The sequence below is a fragment of the Aquila chrysaetos genome, chromosome 18 (genome assembly GCF_900496995.4).
Source record: "Aquila chrysaetos chrysaetos chromosome 18, bAquChr1.4, whole genome shotgun sequence".
NCBI lineage: Eukaryota > Metazoa > Chordata > Aves > Accipitriformes > Accipitridae > Aquila > Aquila chrysaetos.
This window is the reverse complement of record NC_044021.1, coordinates 15,884,274-15,905,366: the sequence shown is the minus strand read 5'-3', so window position 1 is coordinate 15,905,366 and position 21,093 is coordinate 15,884,274. Positions and strand designations below refer to the sequence as shown.

The window sequence follows — 21,093 nt, the reverse complement described above, 5'->3', positions numbered from 1 at the left end:
TACACTCATGCAAATGTAGAATTTAAAAGAAGTGAAGGTTCTATAGCTTAAATAGTTACAGCTTTATCTCGGGAATTACTGGCAATACTGTGGCTGCTTTAAAAGAGGAAGTAACGTTGACATATTATGCTTGTCCCTTCAGACTTTAGTCTATCTGTTAGAGTTAATGTTATGAAGAGTGGAGTTCTTTTTGCTATTTTAAACATATGTCCATTAACTGTAACTATGCTATGGTTTCTAAGACTAAAAAGATGCTCAGAATTTCCTATTCATGTAAAAGAGAAGGAGAAAGTTTATTTTTATTAGATAAAAATCTGGAAAAAATTGTTGACAGGATTTTTTTTGTATGCTGAATGAAAAAGCACTAACTTTCCATCATTCTTTTTAAAAACTGAATTTGGACCAGGTAGCTTTCCTCCTTGATAGGAAAAGCTTGTCAGCTAGACCTTTGGCACCGTTTGCTTTGTGCTATGACTCTATTATACTCCAGGGAGAATATTTTGAATCAGACAGTACCTTGTGGCAACAGTACAATCACATCCTCTCAAGGAGCACTTGGTGACTTGCTTGGCAAGGCAGCACTCCATAAATGATTGCCTCAGCAGGATTCAAACTAAAATTATTCAAAATGTTATCTGCTGCAACTCAATTTAGATGCAGGAGGACATTTTCCCTTTGTTACAATTTTATTACTATACCAGTTTAATTTTTTATTATTCAGGACTAAGTTTATCGGCTCATATTTCTTAAGCTTGTAGGACTGAACATTGTAAAATCAATATTTCTGCTAATTAAGGTGGTTTGGGGGAGTGGATAATCAAACAGTATAGTGAATCATTAAAAACTTACATGCTAATATTGACTAGCATTATTGGCACAAAGAGACCAAATGTCTATGCCAGGGACTTTTTTCCTTCTTAAATTTTTACAGCAGAAGCAAAACACATTCAGTAAAAAATGATGTTCTCAGCGTTTAACAGTGTAGAGATGAGCCTTTATGGATATAAAAGCAAATGCAGTGTGTTAAAATTCTGGGCACTTATATGTAGCGTTTTCTTTCCCATCATTTACCTTAGTAGTAAATGGTGCCTGACTTCAAGGGGTCTTACTGTGTTTTGAAATAAATGGAAAGCTCCTGCCTTTTACGAAAATAATGGATAATTTCTAATTTATTGCTAATTTTTGCCAGTATCTTTTTATCCTCCAAAAGATGGTTTCTTCTTGTCTGACATTGACTAATGTTTGGGTTTGGTTTTGTTTTATTTGTTTACATTAGCTGTGGCCTACTAGTACTTGCTTCTGGCCTTCTCAAAGGGTGTTACTGAACAGACCTGTAAGTGATAGTTTGCTATCACATTAGGAAATAGCTTCCCTTCCCCCAGTTCCCTTACCATGAAACTAGTGACTGCAGGTGGGACACTGGACGCTGTTGAATGCCATCATCTTATTCTATGCATTTGACTGACTTTAGCCTTAGAAACCCGTGCTCAAGACCCTAGGATCTGCTGTCAGATCCAGAGTGACCCGACTTTACTTTCCTCCTGGGCCAGATTCTTGCATGAACAAACTGCTCAAGATCCTTTTATGTAAGAGTGATACCTCTTTGGCAGGGTTACTTCAGGGCTGTGTCGTGTGTGGGGGCTGCATCTTTTTTTTAAGGAAAGTAGAGCAAGACAAAGACTGAGAAAACATTCATTCACTATTCAGGTATAAAAACATAAAGTAGAAAACTTATTAACGTAACACGAGCCAAGCCAAACATTGCATCTGCTCAGGCTGGTTTGGTCTGTGCTTTTTTAACTAGACCACGACTTAAGGAGTTGTTCTGTAGTTCTTCATAGCCTGCGTAATGAAAGGAAACTTGGCATCACTGCAGAACTAAGGCATCAGAGTTTAGCTAGGTGGTAGGAAGGGGAGACCCAAGGAGAAATTATGTCAAATAACATCTAAGCCACAGAAAATGATAAATGTGTTATCACTATATTTCCTGAGAAAGTTTCTCCCTAAAACAATTAATACATTATTATTGCCTAATCAGAAGTTCAGAGGAAAAGTATTTTTTGTTGAAAGCACAGTATTTATCATTTCTGTTTCTAAGATTAACTTCCTCAGTTTGCATGGGAAGTTTTGTAACACTTGCATATTGACTCAGGCAGGCTGTACTAATTAGGGCAAGTTTTAGTCTGTCTCTTACAATATCCTTTAACAATTCAACGTTTCCCTCTGTGACTGAAAAAAATTGAGTTTATGTCCCTTAACATCAGCTGGCAGAAAGTAACGCTGAAATACAAGCTCTTTTGGTGGGTGCTTCCAATTTATACGTTAGAGGGATTGTGTCTAAACGAGAGAGGTGGGCAGGTATTTGCCACCCCGTGGGACAAGCTAGAGTGTGACTTTGCAGGAAAGGAGTGACCGCAGTTTGCGACCATCGCATTGCGTGGCTTTTACCCTGCGTTCAGCAGAAGGCAGTTTTAGCTGGCACTGGAAGTGGGGGCCAGTAATGAAAGGTAGGTGATGAGGTACCTAGCCACTGCAGGAGGAACACCTGGAAGTCGGCAGTGACTCTGAATACACCCTCCTTTATTTTGTGGTAGATTGCTGGTCTGTCCTGTCTGAACTTTAAAAAGACAGTTTGTGGGCATGTAAATTTAGGAAATCTGCTTTTCTGTGTTGTTGGGTCTCGTGGCTTATTTATCGTGGTTCTCTCATCACTTAAAATGTCTTGTATACCCTGTAGTTGAAACATTTCCAACTTCCCTCTCCCAAATTGATTCACTGGTGGCTAAACAGAGAGACTTGCACTTAAGCTGTAGCCTTTCCTCCAGAGAAGCCATTAATTTGGTTTTCTTCTGTAGGTGGTTGCCGGGTATCTGTAGGAACTTGTGAGAACTTAATGTCTTTACTCTGCTGTAAACTTGAGTTGGCAGCTTCAGAAGTTACTACCAGCACAAACGCAGACCATATAACCATAAAAGCCTACTAGGCTTAGGAAAATGGTTTAAATGTCACTTGAAAGAATTTTCCTATAACTAATTATGCAGTTAAAGAATGAGTTTATAGAGGGAAGAAGATACATGCTCAAAAATCAAGATTAGAGAAATTTAACTTATTAGTTAAATTTGATTTGCATCCTTGTAGTTTAAAGAAATTCCTAATTGGCTAACTCTACTTCTTTGTATTTTTTCCTTGCTGGTATATTTTAATGTAATGATTGATTGGATTGTGAGCTTGCAACAAAGTGAGAAATATTAGTCTATAAATGCTGATTTGTAGAGAAGATCCTCTGCACCAGTTTGTAAGATTTTTTTTTTTTTTTAATTTTTTTTAAGTAACATAATTCTTGCTGAGTTGAGAGCTTTTGCTTTTTCTTGTGAGCAGTAGATATTATTGCACCTCACATAGATTTGCTGTAGGCAGTGTCGAAGTGCCTGGAAAAATGTGTCAAACTGCTTTCAGAAATGGCAAGAAGTTGTTAATTAACCCTGGAATTGTCCAGCAGATTAGCAAATGTAGTATCTTGAGGATAATGCATTTTCTATGGGTCTGCTTTTTTAGTGCAAGTATGTAGAGAGCCCCAGTGATTAAGCCCAGTGTTTATGACCGAGAAGTATTGTAACATAATTAACTCTCTAATTTACCCAGGGGATTTTATCAGCCTGTTTTAAATCTTCCCAAGTGACTGGTGTGAAGAACATCAGGTCAGGTGGGCAGAGAAGTCTGGAGAAGTTGGCCGTCTGTTTCTCTTTCTGGACAGATGTTGTCAGTGGGGAGCCTTCAACCTAAGGGAACTGTAAGACTGAGCTCCCCACCTGCTCCAGATGTTCCATGGTTGTAGGTGGGTATGGTTTAGGAAGTTGCTCTTTCACAAATAAGTTACCAGTCCTGTAAGCAGTGAAACAACAGGGGAAGACTTCAGAGATTATGTTAGTATGAAGTCTACCACAAATCTTCCCTATGTCTGTGCAAGTAAGGGCAGGTGTGTTTTTTCTGACTATAATTTTGGTCTGGAAGAGCAATGAAAGCCTGTGGCACAACCACAGCTGTCACCATTTTTTTAGTATCTGAGAAAATCCCTTTTGACTGCTCAGTTTGACTGGTGCTGGGTTAAACAATGGCCTCAGCTCTGGTGAATCAGCACCAAACCTATTTAAAAAAAATTCAGAAGTAAATTATACCAATTGTTTACCATGTGGATTTTGAAACAATAGCCATCTTCAAAAAAATCTCTTGTCTTTGGGGTTAGCTATAATTGCCATTCTCTAAAACAAACAAATACCAGATACAGCATGATTTGTTTAGTAGCAGCTGGCCACTACACCAGGAGCCACTGAATGGGTTGAGAAAATACCATGTGGCTTGATCAGAGTAGGAATACTTTTGCATATGCTCCAACTCTGATTCTGTTGAAGCGCTAGCTGCACAAGAAGAATCGACATTTACGAGTATGCCAGAGGACAAAAAGTTCAAGCACTTGGATATGTTTGGGAGGAAATCAAGTTCTGTGGATTCAGTTGCAAGGGCAAAATGGCCAAATCTTGCCACAAAAAGTGTTTGTCTTGTGTGGGTCAGGCTGCCTTCCTCATCAAGCACTTTCATGATACCAGAGGGTAACCAATGAACACAAGAAAATAACCAAATTTCTTTCCTCACTGACACATAAGTGGTGTCCCCTGCAAATCAATTGCAACAATGCAGGCCAGACAGGCCTGTAACAATTTTAAGTTGCATGTGAAATTCCTGGAAGGCAAAACCATCAGGTGACCCAGTATCATCTTCCTGCTGGTTCTGTGGCAGTCCCCAGCACCGAGCCTCACAGGATACAAGACCAAATAGACATCATAAATAAGATGGTGAAGAATGCTTTCCTTTGCCTGTGAGCCACCACACTCTGGAGTTCACCATGCAAGGTCACGCTGTATTTATTCCAAATGTCCACTCGAATACAGTAGACTTTCTGAACCAGAGTGAGGTAACTAGATGCAGGTGGGTGCTCTGAAAGACTCTGCCTTAATAATAGTAAGAGCAGTCAGGCAGGTCACCTTTTCCTACTTGAACCAGTTTCTACTGTTGGATCGGTTGCAGGTATCGAGGTGCTTTCCCAGCCTGTTCAGAAATGATGTCAGTTATTAGTCCTGCTTTCTCTGCTGCTGACCGCATGGATGTCAGTTGGTTGAGTATTTCTGGTGTAGGCTGTTATCCTCCTTCCTGGTACCTGGATATTTGTACACAAAAGAAGGAATCTTTCCATAAGGAACTTATCACTTGAAAGCTCTCCCAAGAGAAAAATATTTCTGAGGAAAATAAAAATAGAATTACTTTTTTTTACTGGTTCTACTGTTTCACAAGGTCTAAGCAAAATGATTAGCCATCAAGCTTGAGAGTTCAAAACAAGTACAAAGCACGCATTTATATGGTAGAACTCATTGCCACAGCATGCTGGGGAGGCCAGCAGGTAGATGAGTTCAAACAGGGATCAGACAAATTAATCAAGTCTGTTAAAATGGTGGTATGGTTGTAGCTACATGGCCCTGAAGTTGCCAAAAATTTGTGGTCACTGGAAGCAGAGGAGGCATTCCAGCAGAAGGATGTATACATGTGTGTCATATTCATGCTCCCTTTCCCTGAGGAACTGCTGGTGGCCGGTGGTGGAGACAACATACTGGAAAAGATGGATCCTTGAACTGATCCGGTACCACAGTGCTTATGTTCTCTTCTCTCTTATGCCATTCTTTTCTCTTTGAAATGCCTTGGGGTTTGTGACACTTGTCATCTACCTCCACAGATGGGATCACTTACAAAGAAGTGATGATAAGAGGAAGGAACTGTTTCCCCTATTCTGGGTACTCCAGTCCAACCTGATGACCTCCATTCCAGAAAGGAGGCATTCATTTTTAACATTTAAACATTCACAGTAATGCTCATAACTTCATAAGGGGATGGAAGAAACATTTTTCTTATATTCTTCTGTGTCTTTAAAAGCTACTTTTAATTAAAAGAAGGGAACTTCCACATACAAAAACCAGCTGTGTTCAAGTGAGCATGGTGTTTTTGCACATGTTAAATTTGCAAAAATATTTGAGCTATTATTTTAATTTGTGGATGAAGTTTTGGTTGCTTGTTTCTTAACCCAAGCATTAGCCTATCAGGCAATAGAGACCTGAAGTTGAAATTCTCCATCAGGAAGACTAGACTGCTTTAGTTTGCTCTATTAGAAATGACATGGAAAAAATATGAATATATGCAACTGGACACTTAGAGTGCACTATTGAATTTAGTTAAGAGCCCTTAAGTTAGGCAGACTCAATTAACACTATCTTGAAAGTTTTTTGTTATGATACAAGGACTTTGAGAAATTCCTGACAAAACAAATACCGCATTGAAACTAGACCTTTTCTTAAAGACTAATACCATGAGGAGCATTGATATATAAGCCTCATAGAATACCTGAGACTGGAAGGGGGTCTCTGATCATCTCTGGTCCAACCCCCTGCTCAGAGCTGGTCAAGGTAAACCAGGTTTATCTGTAAAGTAGCATGCAGATAAACTACTGATTGTTGCAATTCTAACTTCAGTTTAAATAAGTTTGCCTGTGTATAGAATATAATTCTTAAAATTCCTGAGTTTTTCTGTACATTGAGTTCTGCAAAATGGTTTCAAGTTTTCATGGTTTTAGCAATATGGAGAACTGCTGTGTTGCACAAGAAACTGGTGGGTTGCTACAGTCTTCTCATCCCTAGCTGTGAGGGCATACCAGCAGTTTAATTGAAAGAAAATAGGAGTATTCATAAAATAGTCCAGAAATTTATTTTATGGGGTAATATCTATTCCACAGTAGTGTCTGTATGGCAGGAAATAGTATCATCTGCATTGGTTGTAAGATCTTGTGTATGATTACTTTTTAGGAAATATTTTGCAACTTAATCACATCCTTTCTAGTATCCCCTTGATGGCCATGGCTCATGGGACTTTAGTCATCAAATAAGGATCATCTTTTCAAGTCTGGGATTGTAAATCTAGCATACAGAGCTAATTGGATTTGGGAACCAGAGCAGAGATTTGTTTCAGGGCTAGTATGACAGTGCAGCTACATCGTGTGGTTTTGTTTATTCGGTTGTGCATGTGTAGCATTGAGCAGGAGCAAAATATTGCCTTGGTTAAGCAGTAAGTGGTTAAACGCAGTACTTAGGCTTGCATATTTTTTAAGGGGAATTTTCTGGAACGTCTTTTGAAGTGCCACAATGCCATCTACTGGCTCACTTTTCTGTGGGCTTTTTTTTTTTCCGCAAAGGGGGTTTTCTTTTGTATGCAGGCTTATATGTAAGGTTTATATTAAATTATTTTTAAATAGCAAAATAAACAAGCTGGCATAGAATAAACAAAATATTTTTGGGATGCATATGTATGTTAAAGGACATAATAGATTACATATATTAAAGAATCATTTCTAATCTCCTGCCAGTTAATCTTGCTCTCCTTTTGTTAAAAGTAACTGAGATGATTAGTACTGAAAGATGATGAAGGAATCTCTGCTTTCCATTTATGTCCCTCAGAGTAGCTTTTGTGCAAGTAGCTTCACTGTTTTCTGTCTATAGTCAGTCAGTTCCACTTTTTGTTTCAATGTTATATGGATAAATGGAAAGAAAATGAAGAAATATGTAAGCTGTCAAGCCACAAAAAGTGGGAAGTGTTGTATTAGAAATTATTTCTGACGGGGTTCTTCACTGACAAATTCCTAGATTCAATATATTCCCCTTAATTGGCTCCTTTTTTTTTTTTTTCCCCCGACATGTGTTTAAACAGTCTTTTCAAGATTCATCAACAACCTTCCGAGGACCAAAATTCCATGGGCTTTCTAACAACTGTTATGGAGAGGCATGTATTAGAAAATATTATTCTCAGTATCAGGCTGCTCATACCGTAAATGAGCAGTTCTAAGAAGTTTTGATTGGTTCTTGGTTTTAATCAGTCTGCCTAATAATACTATCTATAGGAGTAATCCCCTGTCTTCCACTTGCTGCCAAAAGAAATGAATGGGCAAATACAAAAATAATTTCCCAAAGAAACAGGAACTGTAGGTACAGGTAAACACTGTTTTATTTGCAGTTTCACTGCCTGCTTTTTCTTGAAGATATCTGGAGAGTTTCCTCATTAATTGGTTAGTTTGTTTGTCTTCATAAAACACTCCTTCAGTTTTAATTTGGTTTTTTTCCCTGCACATTCAGTTTTTCCTAACAGAAATTTTTCATAATCCTGCCTTTTTTCAGCCTAGTTAGGAGAAAGAGAAACATTGGTAATGGTTTGTAACACTTTGGATTGTTTTTTAAATAGATTTGTAACTCACTCAAGTACAGCTCCAGAGTCATTATTCAAAAGAAAACAGCTAGGAAAAATTTCCAGCTGTTTCTGAAATTGCCTGTAATGAAGGTAAATACAAACATGTGTGCCCTTCCTGGCCTTTCACCCTCTATCTCACTGACATTCAGAAGGTCAAGTGGATCTTGCAAGCCCAGTTTTTATCTGGTAGGAGCTGTGTCTTGCTGACAGCTGCAGAGCATTTGCATGTCCATGTGTGTGCTGGTGGAAGAGCCTGAGTGCTTTTGGCCAGCTCATGTGGAAAGGAAGGTGTCTGTGTGTTAAAGTTAGTGCTTGTTTGTGGCGGTGGTTTATTACACTGCAGTTGGTGTGCTGTACACTGGGAGCAGTGAAGCTGAAATGATTGTACTTGGCACCCGTGTTGTTTTTTGTCATATAAATGATCTGTGTCAGAGAGGTTGCACTAGGGAGCAGGTCTCGTTAGCAGCTCAGGCTTCCCAGTCCTTGCTAAAGAAGCCACCCACAAGCCATATGGTGAGTCTGCAGAGGGGAAAGCCCTCTGTGGCGCTCCCATTGCTGTGCTGTTTGGTTTTGGCTGGGGTGTTTTGTTTAAGGAATGCTCTACTCCATCCTGTGCGGAGGAACAGAGGTTGCTCCCTGCCTATATTTGAAATAAGTGCTAACCTCTCACCCCTAACGGTTATCTGTGCTAGGAAATACCAGGGCAAGCCTCCATTTAGTGTGACATTGAAGAAGGGAGAATTGGCAAAACCAGAAGAGCAAACAGGAGTATTTTATATCACATCTTCTGTTACAATCTCTTTTTTTTTTTTTCCTTCTGCGAACTGCCCTGTGCTATTGCAAGGAAGGAAGAACTAATTAAGCCAGATGCTGAAAGTGTTTTGCCACCCACACTACTGAAAAGAACTCTTTGTACAGAATTAGCTCTTACCAGTTGTGCTAAACCCAGTAATTTATCTTTGCCAAAAAAAAAGAAAAAAGTGCTGCTATAGTTTACTCCAATTAAACAAGTTAATATAAGCTGTACCCTATATCCACACAAACACAGATAGCTCCTGCTCAAAAGCTGGAGGGTTTGCAAATAATTATTTTCTACCTTGTTAATTCTTAGTGTTTGTAAAAAGAGCTGAGCTGAGGAGCACTGGGAAATTAACTCATTTGTGTATGGAACTGGCTGAGCGTGAGCTCTCAGGCCAGAGAGCGGTTTGATGGCAGCATGCTGGCCTAAACTTGGGCAGGTGTGAGCACGAGGGCTTGGATTCAGCTCGGTGCGGTGCTGCAAGCGGTGTTTGCCTCGGTGCTGAGAGGCAGGGGTAGCGATTCCTGCCCTGGGGGAGAGGCTGTAGGAAGGCAGAAGTCCACCTGCGTTCACCCGGAGTAGAGTGGTTCACTCTGTTTGCAGTTACGGCTCCACAGAGACTGCTTAATAAAGTAGATCGGAGTCACGTTTTTTGACTGGGTGTTGGTTTGGAAACTGAGCTGAGCCAGAGAATTGATCTCAGGGTTGTCCATGGTACAATGGACAGCAAGTGACAACTCACAGTCACAAACCTTGACTGAAATTCAACAAATCCATCCTCAGTCCTATAAGATCAATGTCCTTTCTTCTCATCTGCTCCCTACTCAGGTTTTTGAAGAGTGGAGACAGTCTAGGCAACGCTTTTTTCCAGCTGAAATTCCAAATGCTGATGCCTTTGATTCCCAAGAGCTAAAGGGACTATGTTTGTTCCCTTGGGGGTGTGAGAGCAAGGATGTTGTGTGTTTTGTACGGCTTTCACTGGAACTCTTCGAAAAGAGGGGGAAAAAACCAGAAAAAAACTCTTTGGAGCTTGGGTCACTTTCAGGTGTGGGATTTGAAGATACTAAACCCAGAATGACAGCTAAGCAAGAAGAAAAAAAAATCCTTGGATATCTTCCATCACAAAGTCAGATAAACAAGGAAATTATCTTTGTGATTCTGTCAGGAACAGATGACTGTAGCTTAGTAATCTGTTAGAATTTTGCCAAAAAAGGAAGTCTTGTTAATGCAGAAAAATAAAAACTTACTCCTTTTCTTATACACTTACAGATCAGCTAGACACTGCAATAGGGACTTGACATGTAAGTATTTACGTAGATGGGGTGCTCCTTTCTGGGTGAAGATACAGATTGAATCAAAAACATCCAATACAGAATTTATCTTCAGGAAATACAGATGTATTTTCTGAAGATAAATTCAGTTAGTTATTTCTGCTCTTTCCAATTTAATTTTGCAATTTGAATGTGCACAGAGAAAAGCTCAGCCTGTAATCACATCTAAGGTGTGTGTAAGGTAACATCAGTGCAGAGAAAGAGACGTAATGGAACCTTAAAGTAAACTGTTCCTCATATAAAACTAAGTTTAATCCTTGCGCTTAGCCTTCTTGAAAGACAGGAAGAAAAGGAGTTTCTCTGTGTCTTATGTCTTGGAAAAATGTGTATGTTACAGGATTGACTTTTTCGGGGGTTTTTTTTTGTTTGTTTGTTTGTTTTAAAAAATGCTGAAAGGCCTTGTTACTTTAAAATAGTATTAAAGCATCTGGCAGTCTTACAAAATGCAGTGTACCTGGTGCCATCCTGTAACCAGCACTAGGAATCTCAGTGAGGACAGTCTAGAGTCTTGAAGCAGGCGTATCGCCACCAAATAACTTAACTGTGGCTAACATCCATTCATGTAAAAATTCAGCAGCTCACTGTGTCTTTCACCTCCCAAAATATACCTTCAGTAGCAGATAAAAATGCATTTTTTTTTAAATGTTCTTGTGGCTCAAAGGCCATTAACAAAACAGAAAATTTAAATTGCTAGGTTAAACAGTATCACAGTTTTGAGTCACCTGAACTTTTCCCCTTTATGTTTGGTGTTTTGGATAAGATTCAGAATAAATAAAAACACAAATCCAAGTTTATTTAGTTAAATAATGTATTGCCTTTCCAGATGTACACAAGTATGTTCTGCTCGAAAGGAAGAATATTTGCCTTATTTGGTGCATCTTTCTGTAGTAGGTGATTGTGCCAACCTGTCTTAAGTGCTGCAGTTTTCCTGTTAGTTACAGTTAATTCTTTTGTTTAAGCAGGTAATCTAAGATCTGAGCTCTGAGAGTAATTATACCTCTCCGTACTTCTGCTACCTGTATATACTTTCTGTAAAATATTGGGCAGGAACCTGCAAGGAGAAGTGTCCCCTCAGCTTCCACTGGAGAGTCCTCAAGCATAATACATGTTGTGTACTTGTTTACCAGTTGTCTGATGGAGTTATTACTGCAGGTGTACATGCAGTCACATGCTTTGGTACTGCAGATACTGTGAAAACTTCTTGTTTATAAAAATCAGGGTGGAACTGTAGCGAATGTGCGTGGGTGACTATTGTGTCATGTAAGATATCACAGGTATGAACTTTGCATGGAAGCAAGCGCAGGCCCAGCTGGGGTCAGAATAGCTGCTGGCTTCAAAGGCAGCAGGTGACCAAGGTTTTCCATGCTGCCAGACCAAACACATTTTTTTAGAGCCATCTGGATTGCCTTGTGCTGCTGCACTGACAGCATTTTCTTCATTGAAGAACCATTGACTTTGGCTGTTCTCACCACGCTGGGCTTGCACACTCCTGAACTACTTGTGATCTGGGTGAGCTCCGACATCTTCTCTGGCATGTTTCTTGCACATAGACCCTCAGATGCATTCTCCCAGAACTACAGCCAGCCAGTCTTGCTTTCTAGTCCTTAGTACTTTGGTACCTGCTGTCTCAAGATGTCTTAGGTCATGAAGCTCAGCCTTTCCCAATGCACATACTTTGATGCCTTGCATTTACTTTATATTGTTCACTTAAAAATATGATGACGATAAAGCATGAAAGCTTTTCAAGGCTTTAGACAATCATCATTTGGACAAGTAATTCTTAGTTAAAAACACAGAAAGTCCATGTGCCATTCGCTGTCTCTGGAACTTTCTCTAAGTTCCAGTAGTTTGGGACAAAATCAGAAATTTTCCAGAAATTTGCTGGAACTAGGAGGGAGGATGAATGTAGAAGGTGATGTGCTGTATTAAAAAAGGGGGGGGGGGGGCACAGGTGGATAAGTAATTTTCTGAAAGACATTAACCTACAAACATGCCATATACATCCTTGCGTAACTGTTCTGCAGCTCTTCCCAGCAGCCACATTCTCCAGTTTACATGAGAAGTGAGGCTAAAGTTGATTCTTTCAGTACGTTGCATTTCTAGCATCTGACTTCAAATACAAATGTTGTAAAAGGTGTTCTTTAAATTATGACTGTTGTCGAGCGTAAAGTGGCAGCTTATTTTAGTTCTGCAGTAGTTCACAGTATGAAAGGCTATTAGTGCTACGAAATTACTTTATCACACTTCTCAGTAAGCATGTTTATTATTTTTTTATACCAGTCTGTAAGGACTAAATTTTCTTCAGTGTTTCATTCCAAAAGTGTCTCTCAATTAGTGATCCAAGAGGACACTGAAGAGTGAAATACTTTCCTTTTATAATGACAATGTAGTCTTTGTATGTATTGTGGAGTTAGGTTTATCTGTGATACGCAAACATTACAGTATTTTCCTGGACATAGTGCAGAATGTGTGTTTTGTGGCAGTGGCTGTTACTGACAAAAGTAAGGCAGGCACTCCCACTGGCTTTGATGAATTCTGCTTATGTAGTTGCTACACAACATAGGGTCCTCTGTGAATGGTGTGGGCATTTACATACCAAATGTCTCAGCATTACTAGAGTACCTGTTATACCACACTCAGCACAATGTTATCCAGGTCTTTGTCTCTGTATTTTCAAATACTAATGTTTTGTATTCCATTCCTTGCCACACTCAGCATCTTAACTGAGTGATTTTCCTCTTCTGCATGCTATGTTGAGAAGAGATCAGACTATATTAAGTTTCTCCCCTTTACCCGCATGGGAATGACTCTTTAGAAGATCTAATTCTTCTGTGTTTGGCTTTCCAAAGAGTTTGAGCTGCTCTGTGGTGGTAGAGGTTTTATATGTAAACAAGAGAGAATTGGGAAGATGCTGAAATACGTTAGCAGGTAACAAGTAGGAAGAGAAGAGAGGCGGGAGCCTGGAGATTGCCAGGATGCAGAAAGCATGCAAAGATCACGCCAGGTCAGTGTTACCGCTGCAGATCTGCTTCCTCCTTGGATGTGTGTTGTACCAAACCTTCACCTGGCTGTTTAAGCCCGAAATCAGTCACTGCTTGCTTTCCTGTGACCCACTGTCTGATGTCTTTTTAAGGTTACCTTTGCAGCAGCAGAGGGATGCTTCTTCCCCTTTGCAGCAGGCTGCTGCCCATGCCATCAGCTGTTGGGCCCTGCGTACTTTTAAAATGGCATTTTCCTTGTCACACTCCTTTTTTTCTGTAGGCCGAGGCTTGCAGGAAATGAGAGAAGTGAAACAGTGTGACTTTACTGAAGGACCACATGGTCTTGTCCACTTGGCTTTCCAATGTTTTTCTTTGTTGAGGACCCTTACTTGTTATTTCAAGCAATGTCAAGTGTGTAGCTATTTGGAGCAAAGGCCGGGTCTGTCATGCCCATGTTGTCTGTAAGGATAGTAGCATGTTTGTATAATTTAAAAAACGAGGCTCCCTTAACTGAGAAATAATCAACATTTAAAAAGAAGAATCCCTTGCTATTATAGGTGATCATATACAAATACACATGAGTGTATGTGTTTACAGTAGTTTATGTGTTAATCATTGCTGGATTAGATATGATTCTCTGCTCTTTTCACTGAAGAGTATCTCTTCAGGGAGACCCACAGAATAAATTAATTAAGAGCATTAAATAAATATGTCATCCTGCTTCTGATAGGCTGAATAAAGGTGTACCAAGATGCAGTACATACGGTTCTAACAAAATTACATAATTTATCATTATTAAGAGAAATAACTTTCAGATAAATTCTCTCCTGGTTTACTTTACTTCACACTTTCCTACTTAGTGAAAGCCAGACAAATGGTAGCTATAAATTAATTTTTCCTGCTTTTTCAAAAGCTTCATGTAGCTGTGGCTGCAGAAGATGTTTTGCCACAAAGGAGCAAAGAAAACAGCATTTGCAAAACACAGGCAGAAGTAAAATATACAATAGTTCTAAGTTCTCAGCTCTGTGCTTTCCTTCATTTCCTTTCCCATTCCTGTGTAGACAACTGGAATCACTGAAAATAAGGGAAATGTCTCCAAAATCTTTTTTTTTTTTTTTCCATATTGACTCCAGCTCTGAAGAACTGGAATAACCTATGTATTTAAGGAGCCAAATGCAGTTTTTCAACATTCTTTCCTAAGCAAAAATAAATAAGGCTGCTGCTACAGCATTTAATATCAACATAAAGATTTGGCAAAGCACTGAAGTTATTGATGAGTTTTTGGTTCTGTTTGAATTTTTTAAGTTACTATGTACCACATTGGTGTGTTTATTATTGCAATACAAGATAATTTTAAAAATTGCTGTCTATATTCATTTAAAAAACATTGAACTGGCTTTAGTTAATATGAAAAATACTTATAAAGTGTGCTGTATATAGCATATCTGACTTTGGGTGTTGGGGAAAAAAGATAATGCTTCTTAAAAACAATAACTACACTTAAATTTGCAATAGGATTGCAAATTGGTTGGCATCATCCAACAGGAAATATAGTAGGTAAACAACTTACACCACTGTTGCTGGCTCTTAAAAGTAATCATTATTCTTGTACATTTCTGTTCTTGTCAGCATTCACTTAATATGCATTTTATAATTATAGTGCAAGAAAACAGGAATGGGCAACTTCTTCATATGGTGTTAGAGGCCAAGATTAGCAGCAGTATATGCAATATGACTGCACTGTCATCAGGGAGTTTTCTTCCTAGTTAAGATTCAGCAGTGTGCCTGTGAGATAAACCTGTCAACTTCCCAGGTGCAACAGGACAAACCAATCTGATTTAAAATATATATATATATAATGTGTGTGTGTGTATGGTATAGATATAGTCATAAACAGGACCTTTTCCTTTTTCTCCATAATAAAGAACCATGAAAATACATATATTTATATGTGATCCCTGGCTGTAATAAGGTGACCTTTTGTTCCTTGCAAGCAAATTTTCAACAAAAGAGAGAAGATGGCATTGTTTATATAGAGATTGTTTTTTTAATATTTTTAATATATATTTATGCATGTGTGTATATATAACAACCTATATATTTTTTATATATGTAAATGTGTTTAATATGTAAAACCATCTGTAATGCATCAACTTCAGTTATCATCTGCATTTCTTCAAGAAAAACAAGAAACTTTTTTTACTTCTCTGTGATGACCCTCTCAGGAAATCAATTTTTAAATAATTGAGAGCTAAAGGAATTGCTGTCTGACGATGTTTTCAGATTCCTGTGCTGTGGTGGCACTTTATGTGTTTAGGCAGGCCTTGTCTTTACCAATAAAATGATTCTACATAGAGTAAGAGTGTTGCACCATGTCCTGTTAGGCCGCTCCTGCTTTCGTCTGCCATCAAAAAATTAACAGTTGCATGAAAAACCCCCAGGGATTGGTTTGCCTTTGAGGGCAGAAAATTGCCTCCTAGAGGTTGCTTCAGAAACTCTATTTAAATGACGGGAGAGTTATTAAATAAACAAACACTGTTAATTTTGTTATTTGTGTTTCAAATGGGGTGAGACAGAAGGGACAGAGAAGGGAAACTCCTCTGTATGACTCTTACATTGACTTAGCTTAGAAAGCGATGGTAAAAGTACCGTTACGAGGGTCTGTAGTCATATTGCGTTGATTTACGTAAGAACATAACCCTGACTGTAATTAGGAAGATGATGTTTCTGTGTGCTGGGAAACTCAATCAAGATATGTCACCAGCTGTGCAAGGTGCTAAGATTCATTCAAGGGCTGAGACCTAAATTGTTGTCTTTCTCGTGTGTCCATCCTGCTAAGAGATACTACAAGCCAGATTTCTTGTCATTGTGACTTTGCATTTGTTTATTGAAGCTGTGGACATCCTTCTTCAGATCCACCCATGTGGGCGTACGCTTTGGCTGTACATTGCCATTTCCTTTGGACATCACCTTTCCTCAGGTCTGCCGCCTAGCTACTTACCTGAGTGATTTTACGACATTCACATTGAAATTTGTCAATGAGACCTCACCCAAGCAGGGAGCTAGTAGTTTGGAGATTGTCAGGTTTGGCAGGAAGATAACGACGAGTAGTTTGGTGACAGTGAGAAGTATCTTCAGCAGGGCTCAGCAGGATTTGTTAGAGCTCACAGGTTATTCACCACGCAATTACAATTCTGGAAAGTATGTGGGAAAAAGAGATGGCTGGCCACCTTTGTACTGCAGAGCCAACACAACTAAGGAGGGAAAAATGTGGTGGTTATTAAAGTGAACAGACATTTTGAATATATACAGAGCTGTCAAGACAAGATGCCATCATACTTTTCAGAGCAGAACCATGCACTCTAAAATGACCGAGGCAAATTAGAAAAAAATTTAAAACCCGGTCACCTTATTTTCAGCCCTGCAGAAATAGGAGCAGTAACTTCTACCTCAACTCTGAGCTGCAAAGTAAAAATCTTTATGTGGATAAAACCCACAAGAGATGCCACGTGTTCAAAAGCTGAAGATGATCTTCTAGTAGTATTTTGCAAGCAGTGGCAATGGGTCTGTAGGATCTACTCCACTGGCTGTGTCAGATAGGAAAGCAGCCCCTAGGATTTAGGCGACCTCCCAGGTCACCACTGTCCCGCTGCAGTTGTACCTGTCGCATGGCTTGGCGTGGAAGCTACGCATAACCTGCTCACCAGCCACAGGTGTCCCTCAGAGTCAGGCACTGGCCAGTCATAGGCCATTTGAGAGGACAGAGTTCAGAGCTGGCAATTTGACTGGAACTGCTGAATTTTTAGGGTGCTAGTGTGTTCTTCTAATGTCTTCAGGACACTGGGATTTTTTTTCAATATTTAATTCTACTATCTAGTTCTTACTGCACCTCCCCATAAATATCTCTGATATTCTGTTATCTGGGGAAAACCTCGCCTACTTGCTTTTTTCCCAATAGTGGTGAGAGATTCTATGAAGCGGCTTCTCCCCGTGATTTCTGTTGCCAGCCACGAGCAAGGAAAAGTACTGTTTCCATATGAACACACAAACGTCCAATAACCAGAGAATGGTTGGGTTACAGGATGGACCAGTGCTTACTGTTCAGTAATTTCTTTTTCCCCATTTGTTGTGATAAATCCTATTCTGAAACCCCAAGTCTTTTCCTGGATTCAGATGGAAGGCAAGATTAAGTTTTTGAAGTTCACAAGAAAAAGCTGACCCTATAGACTTGTACTAAATCTTTGAACAAGGACAAATTGTCAGGTTTTGAGGGTTGGACTTGTCAGACATTTTTAAAGTACGTAATTTTGCAGGCAGAATTTAAACATCGAATAATTCAGTAAGATCTGAAAAGCAGCCTTTTTATTTCTATTCATTGTCTTCTCCTGATGACGAAGTGGTTCTTTATTGCGCGTTCTTTCCTGCAGAATTTAATTGCAATGTGTTACCTTACAGAGGTAAATAAAATCTGGGTAACAAAGTTGCTGAGAAAATGGTAGAGGCTTTTTCCACAAAAGCTTCCTGTGATTAATGAAAATACCCTGACACTGACCTATGCACTGGCTTCCAGCCGCCTACCAGAAGAGTAAATGGCATGCAGCGTACAAGCTACAAAGACACATGATGGAAAAAAAGAACACAACAGATAGCCACTTAAGTCTTTAATTTGGGAGAATGATGGACAGCAATGCTTGCTGCTTAAGTGCTTTCTTTAGACTTAACATCGGTGAGGACGCTGTAAGAAGGCTGTTCTGATTCAGAGGGTTAATGAGTGTCAGTGTGTAAATACCGGTGCAGTCCTTCTGCTGAGGCAGTGGATGTTTATAGATGTGAATTTTTCAGCAGCTATAAACGGAAGGTCTATTTGTTTTGTCTAAAGTGCATGGGAAAGGCTTGCTCATAATGTTAGAAATTCAAGACTAATGGTTTAAAAAAATCCTGAAGTTTCAAAGTTCAGCTTAAAATGTCATGGCATAGCTTCTGGAAGGGAGGCACCAGAGCAGACAAGCTGCAGCAGCCCAGCAAAGGCAGACAGCGCAGCACTGGTGGCTGTGCGCTCGCTGAAATGCGTACACGCCTGTGGTTTACTAAGGAAGCAGCTCAACACACACATCTATGATTTTATTGCGTTCGAGTCAGGAGGTACAGCAGTAGATAATAATCACCTTTTGGCACAGAGACAGCAAACAACAGCTCGTACCTTTCTCCTACAAAGCCATCAGCCCTGGCTGAGTATGATTGACTGAGAAGTCACGTACTCAGCCTCATCTATCTCCCCAGTTGGTGGAGAAAAAAAAATGCAATTCAGGTTTCAGCATTTTTGTAATCCCTCTGAGCCTCCCATTAAATTTGCTCTACTGTGTGGGAAAGGATTAAAGATTCTTTGGGCTCCAAAACACAGTATACAAAAATTAAGTACTACAGCATGGTTTGTGGTAAGGCAGCAACTAAAGTGTATAGCTTGCCACATAACCCAGAGCAGCGAGTTCTCTTTGATAAGTAACACTTGTTGACAGCTTAAAATTGCTGTTGGTAACACATGCCACAGTTGTGTACAGCCTTTGTTTTAAATATTCTGTACGCAACATGCTTCATAAGTAATCTCAAAAATAATCAGAGTTGTTCATATGCTGTTACTTAGTTCAGAGTGCCAAAAGAGGGAAGTATTTGTTGGCAAGGAGAACTTCTCTTCCTTCAAGAATGGCTCATAAATGCTCTCTTGTAATAAATATTTCAAGATTAAAATCAATGTGTTGCAACTTTCAGATAAGGCTGTTTATCAAGATGAAATAGTCCATTTCCTAAAAGGCAATATTATTTACATTTTATGTGAGTGTGGGCATAGATGAGAAATTTTTATATAAGAGCTGCCAGGATTTTTTCCCCTCAAAAATGGTAAATGAAAAATGCCAAAAAATTTCTTTCCCTAATTTTTTACTACTTTGAGAGCCTGACTTGCTGTCAGGCTTAGTTTGTGCAGTATTAAATTCTACTAAATATATCGTGCTTAGTGTAATTAAGCATCTAGCCTTTTTTGTCCTAATTCCATAATTAAATATATGAACTTTTTTTGCGTGTGAAAAGGACACAGCTACTGTGTACCCAGGCCTTGGGGAGAAAGTAGGGGCAAGAAAGGGCATAAAAGATATTAAAAATTGGACTCCCAGACTCATACTTTCAAAATAAATGTTACCTTTTCCTGCTTACATTACCCTACTTGCATGAAACTTCTTCCTTTCACATCTCAACTGTTAAGCGAAGAGCTGTGTGTGACTACCGCCAACGGCGCATCTGACTACAATTTACCAATGTTACAATGCAGACTGGAAAGTACTAAAGAACAAAAGGAATCAAAGCATCAGTGTTGCATTTTTGTCAGTTTTCGTTTCCTCATGGCACTAGAAAGCACAAATATATGAGGTGTGAATACCATGTCATGAACAAGAGGTCAGTTCCAGCGTGTGTAAAATGTTACTGCTGAACTAACTGTATAACTGTTTTCACCGTTTGTAAGCCAAATTAAATTAGGGTTCCAAAGGAACTGGAAAACAATACCACACCATGCAATTTATATCTAGGCTCTCCACCCAAAAAGCATAATAAGAAATACCTGCTGACTAGATCCATCTTTTTGTTTTTCATTATATTCATCTTTTCATTTTTCTAAACATACAGCCTGTTTGCTTTTCCTCTGTAGTAACTACTAATGTTAACTTTTAATATGAGCCTTTGAACAGTATTCCCCAATGTCATTATTTCAAGATTTTATATATGCAGATATTTTATGTACCAATTATTTTTCTTAAGGTCTAGGCTGATAACAGTATTATTTACAAAAAAATCTTTATAGAAAGAAAAATGTCATTATGAAAAAGTTTAATACATGGGCTACTCAGTTCTTGGGGGGGGGGCAGGTTTAATCTCTCTTGTGAAGCTGAAATTATAACCTGTTTACTTTCCAGTTTCAGCTTTCTGATATTTTGGTTTGATTTCAGGTTACCATTGGCCAACTGTATTCCACGCAGAAATTGGTTATTGAGGGTCCAGGAAACACATAGCTATGAGAAGTCTCTGATCCTGAAGCAACACTGGACCATCTTCAGCATCCTACAGTGCCACATACAGATGCGTAAACTCACTGCACATGTCTGAGCTTTTCTGTTCAGCAGAAGAAATGCCTGAGAGACTCAGTTTTTGCAACCAAAGTACTACTTTTTAATGGTTCACATGTCCTAAAATATATTGCTGTGATTTATAATGGCATGTAAGGTAGTCTTGAAATCTGTTTGCTTGTATGTATGTCCCATGTGATTGAATAGTTCCTGCCCTACTTTGACAATAAAACTTCATTAAACTACCTGTAACCAGATACATTATTCTGCTGCTGATCTTGTCTCTCACTGCGCATGAAAGATGTGTTAGATTTAAAACCCCTCACCCAGTTACTAAGTTCTTATTGATGCTGTTTCATTTTATAGTGTACAGCATCCAAATTAAATGACTAAATACGTAGTTCATCTTAAGTTTTAAAACCAGAGACGGACAGAGATTTCATCTCCTGGACCTTGATACTTATAAATATCACAAACTGCATTGTGTGATTTCTTTAAAGAGCATCCCTTGACATTTCAGGAGGTGACATAAAAAT

The 21,093-nt window shown here is 39.0% G+C and overlaps 1 protein-coding gene across 8 annotated transcripts in view; it reads left to right on the top strand.

Moving 5' to 3' along the window:
• The window catches only part of LYRM4 (LYR motif containing 4), a 90,780-nt gene extending 69,966 nt beyond the window's left edge, over positions 1–20,814 (top strand). For 4 of the 8 annotated variants that reach the window (XR_003927329.2, XR_005930794.1, XM_030041713.2 and 1 more), the window contains one exon: positions 20,441–20,814. Coding sequence is in view for 2 of the 8 variants with exons in the window: in XM_030041711.2 (XP_029897571.1) it covers positions 20,441–20,597 (157 nt within the window). In the remaining 6 variants the exon portion in view is untranslated. The remainder of the gene's footprint in view (positions 1–20,440) is intronic. The other 4 variants (XR_003927330.2, XR_003927327.2, XR_005930793.1 and 1 more) reach the window with 1 other exon arrangement.
• Positions 20,815–21,093: the final 279 nt, after the last annotated feature.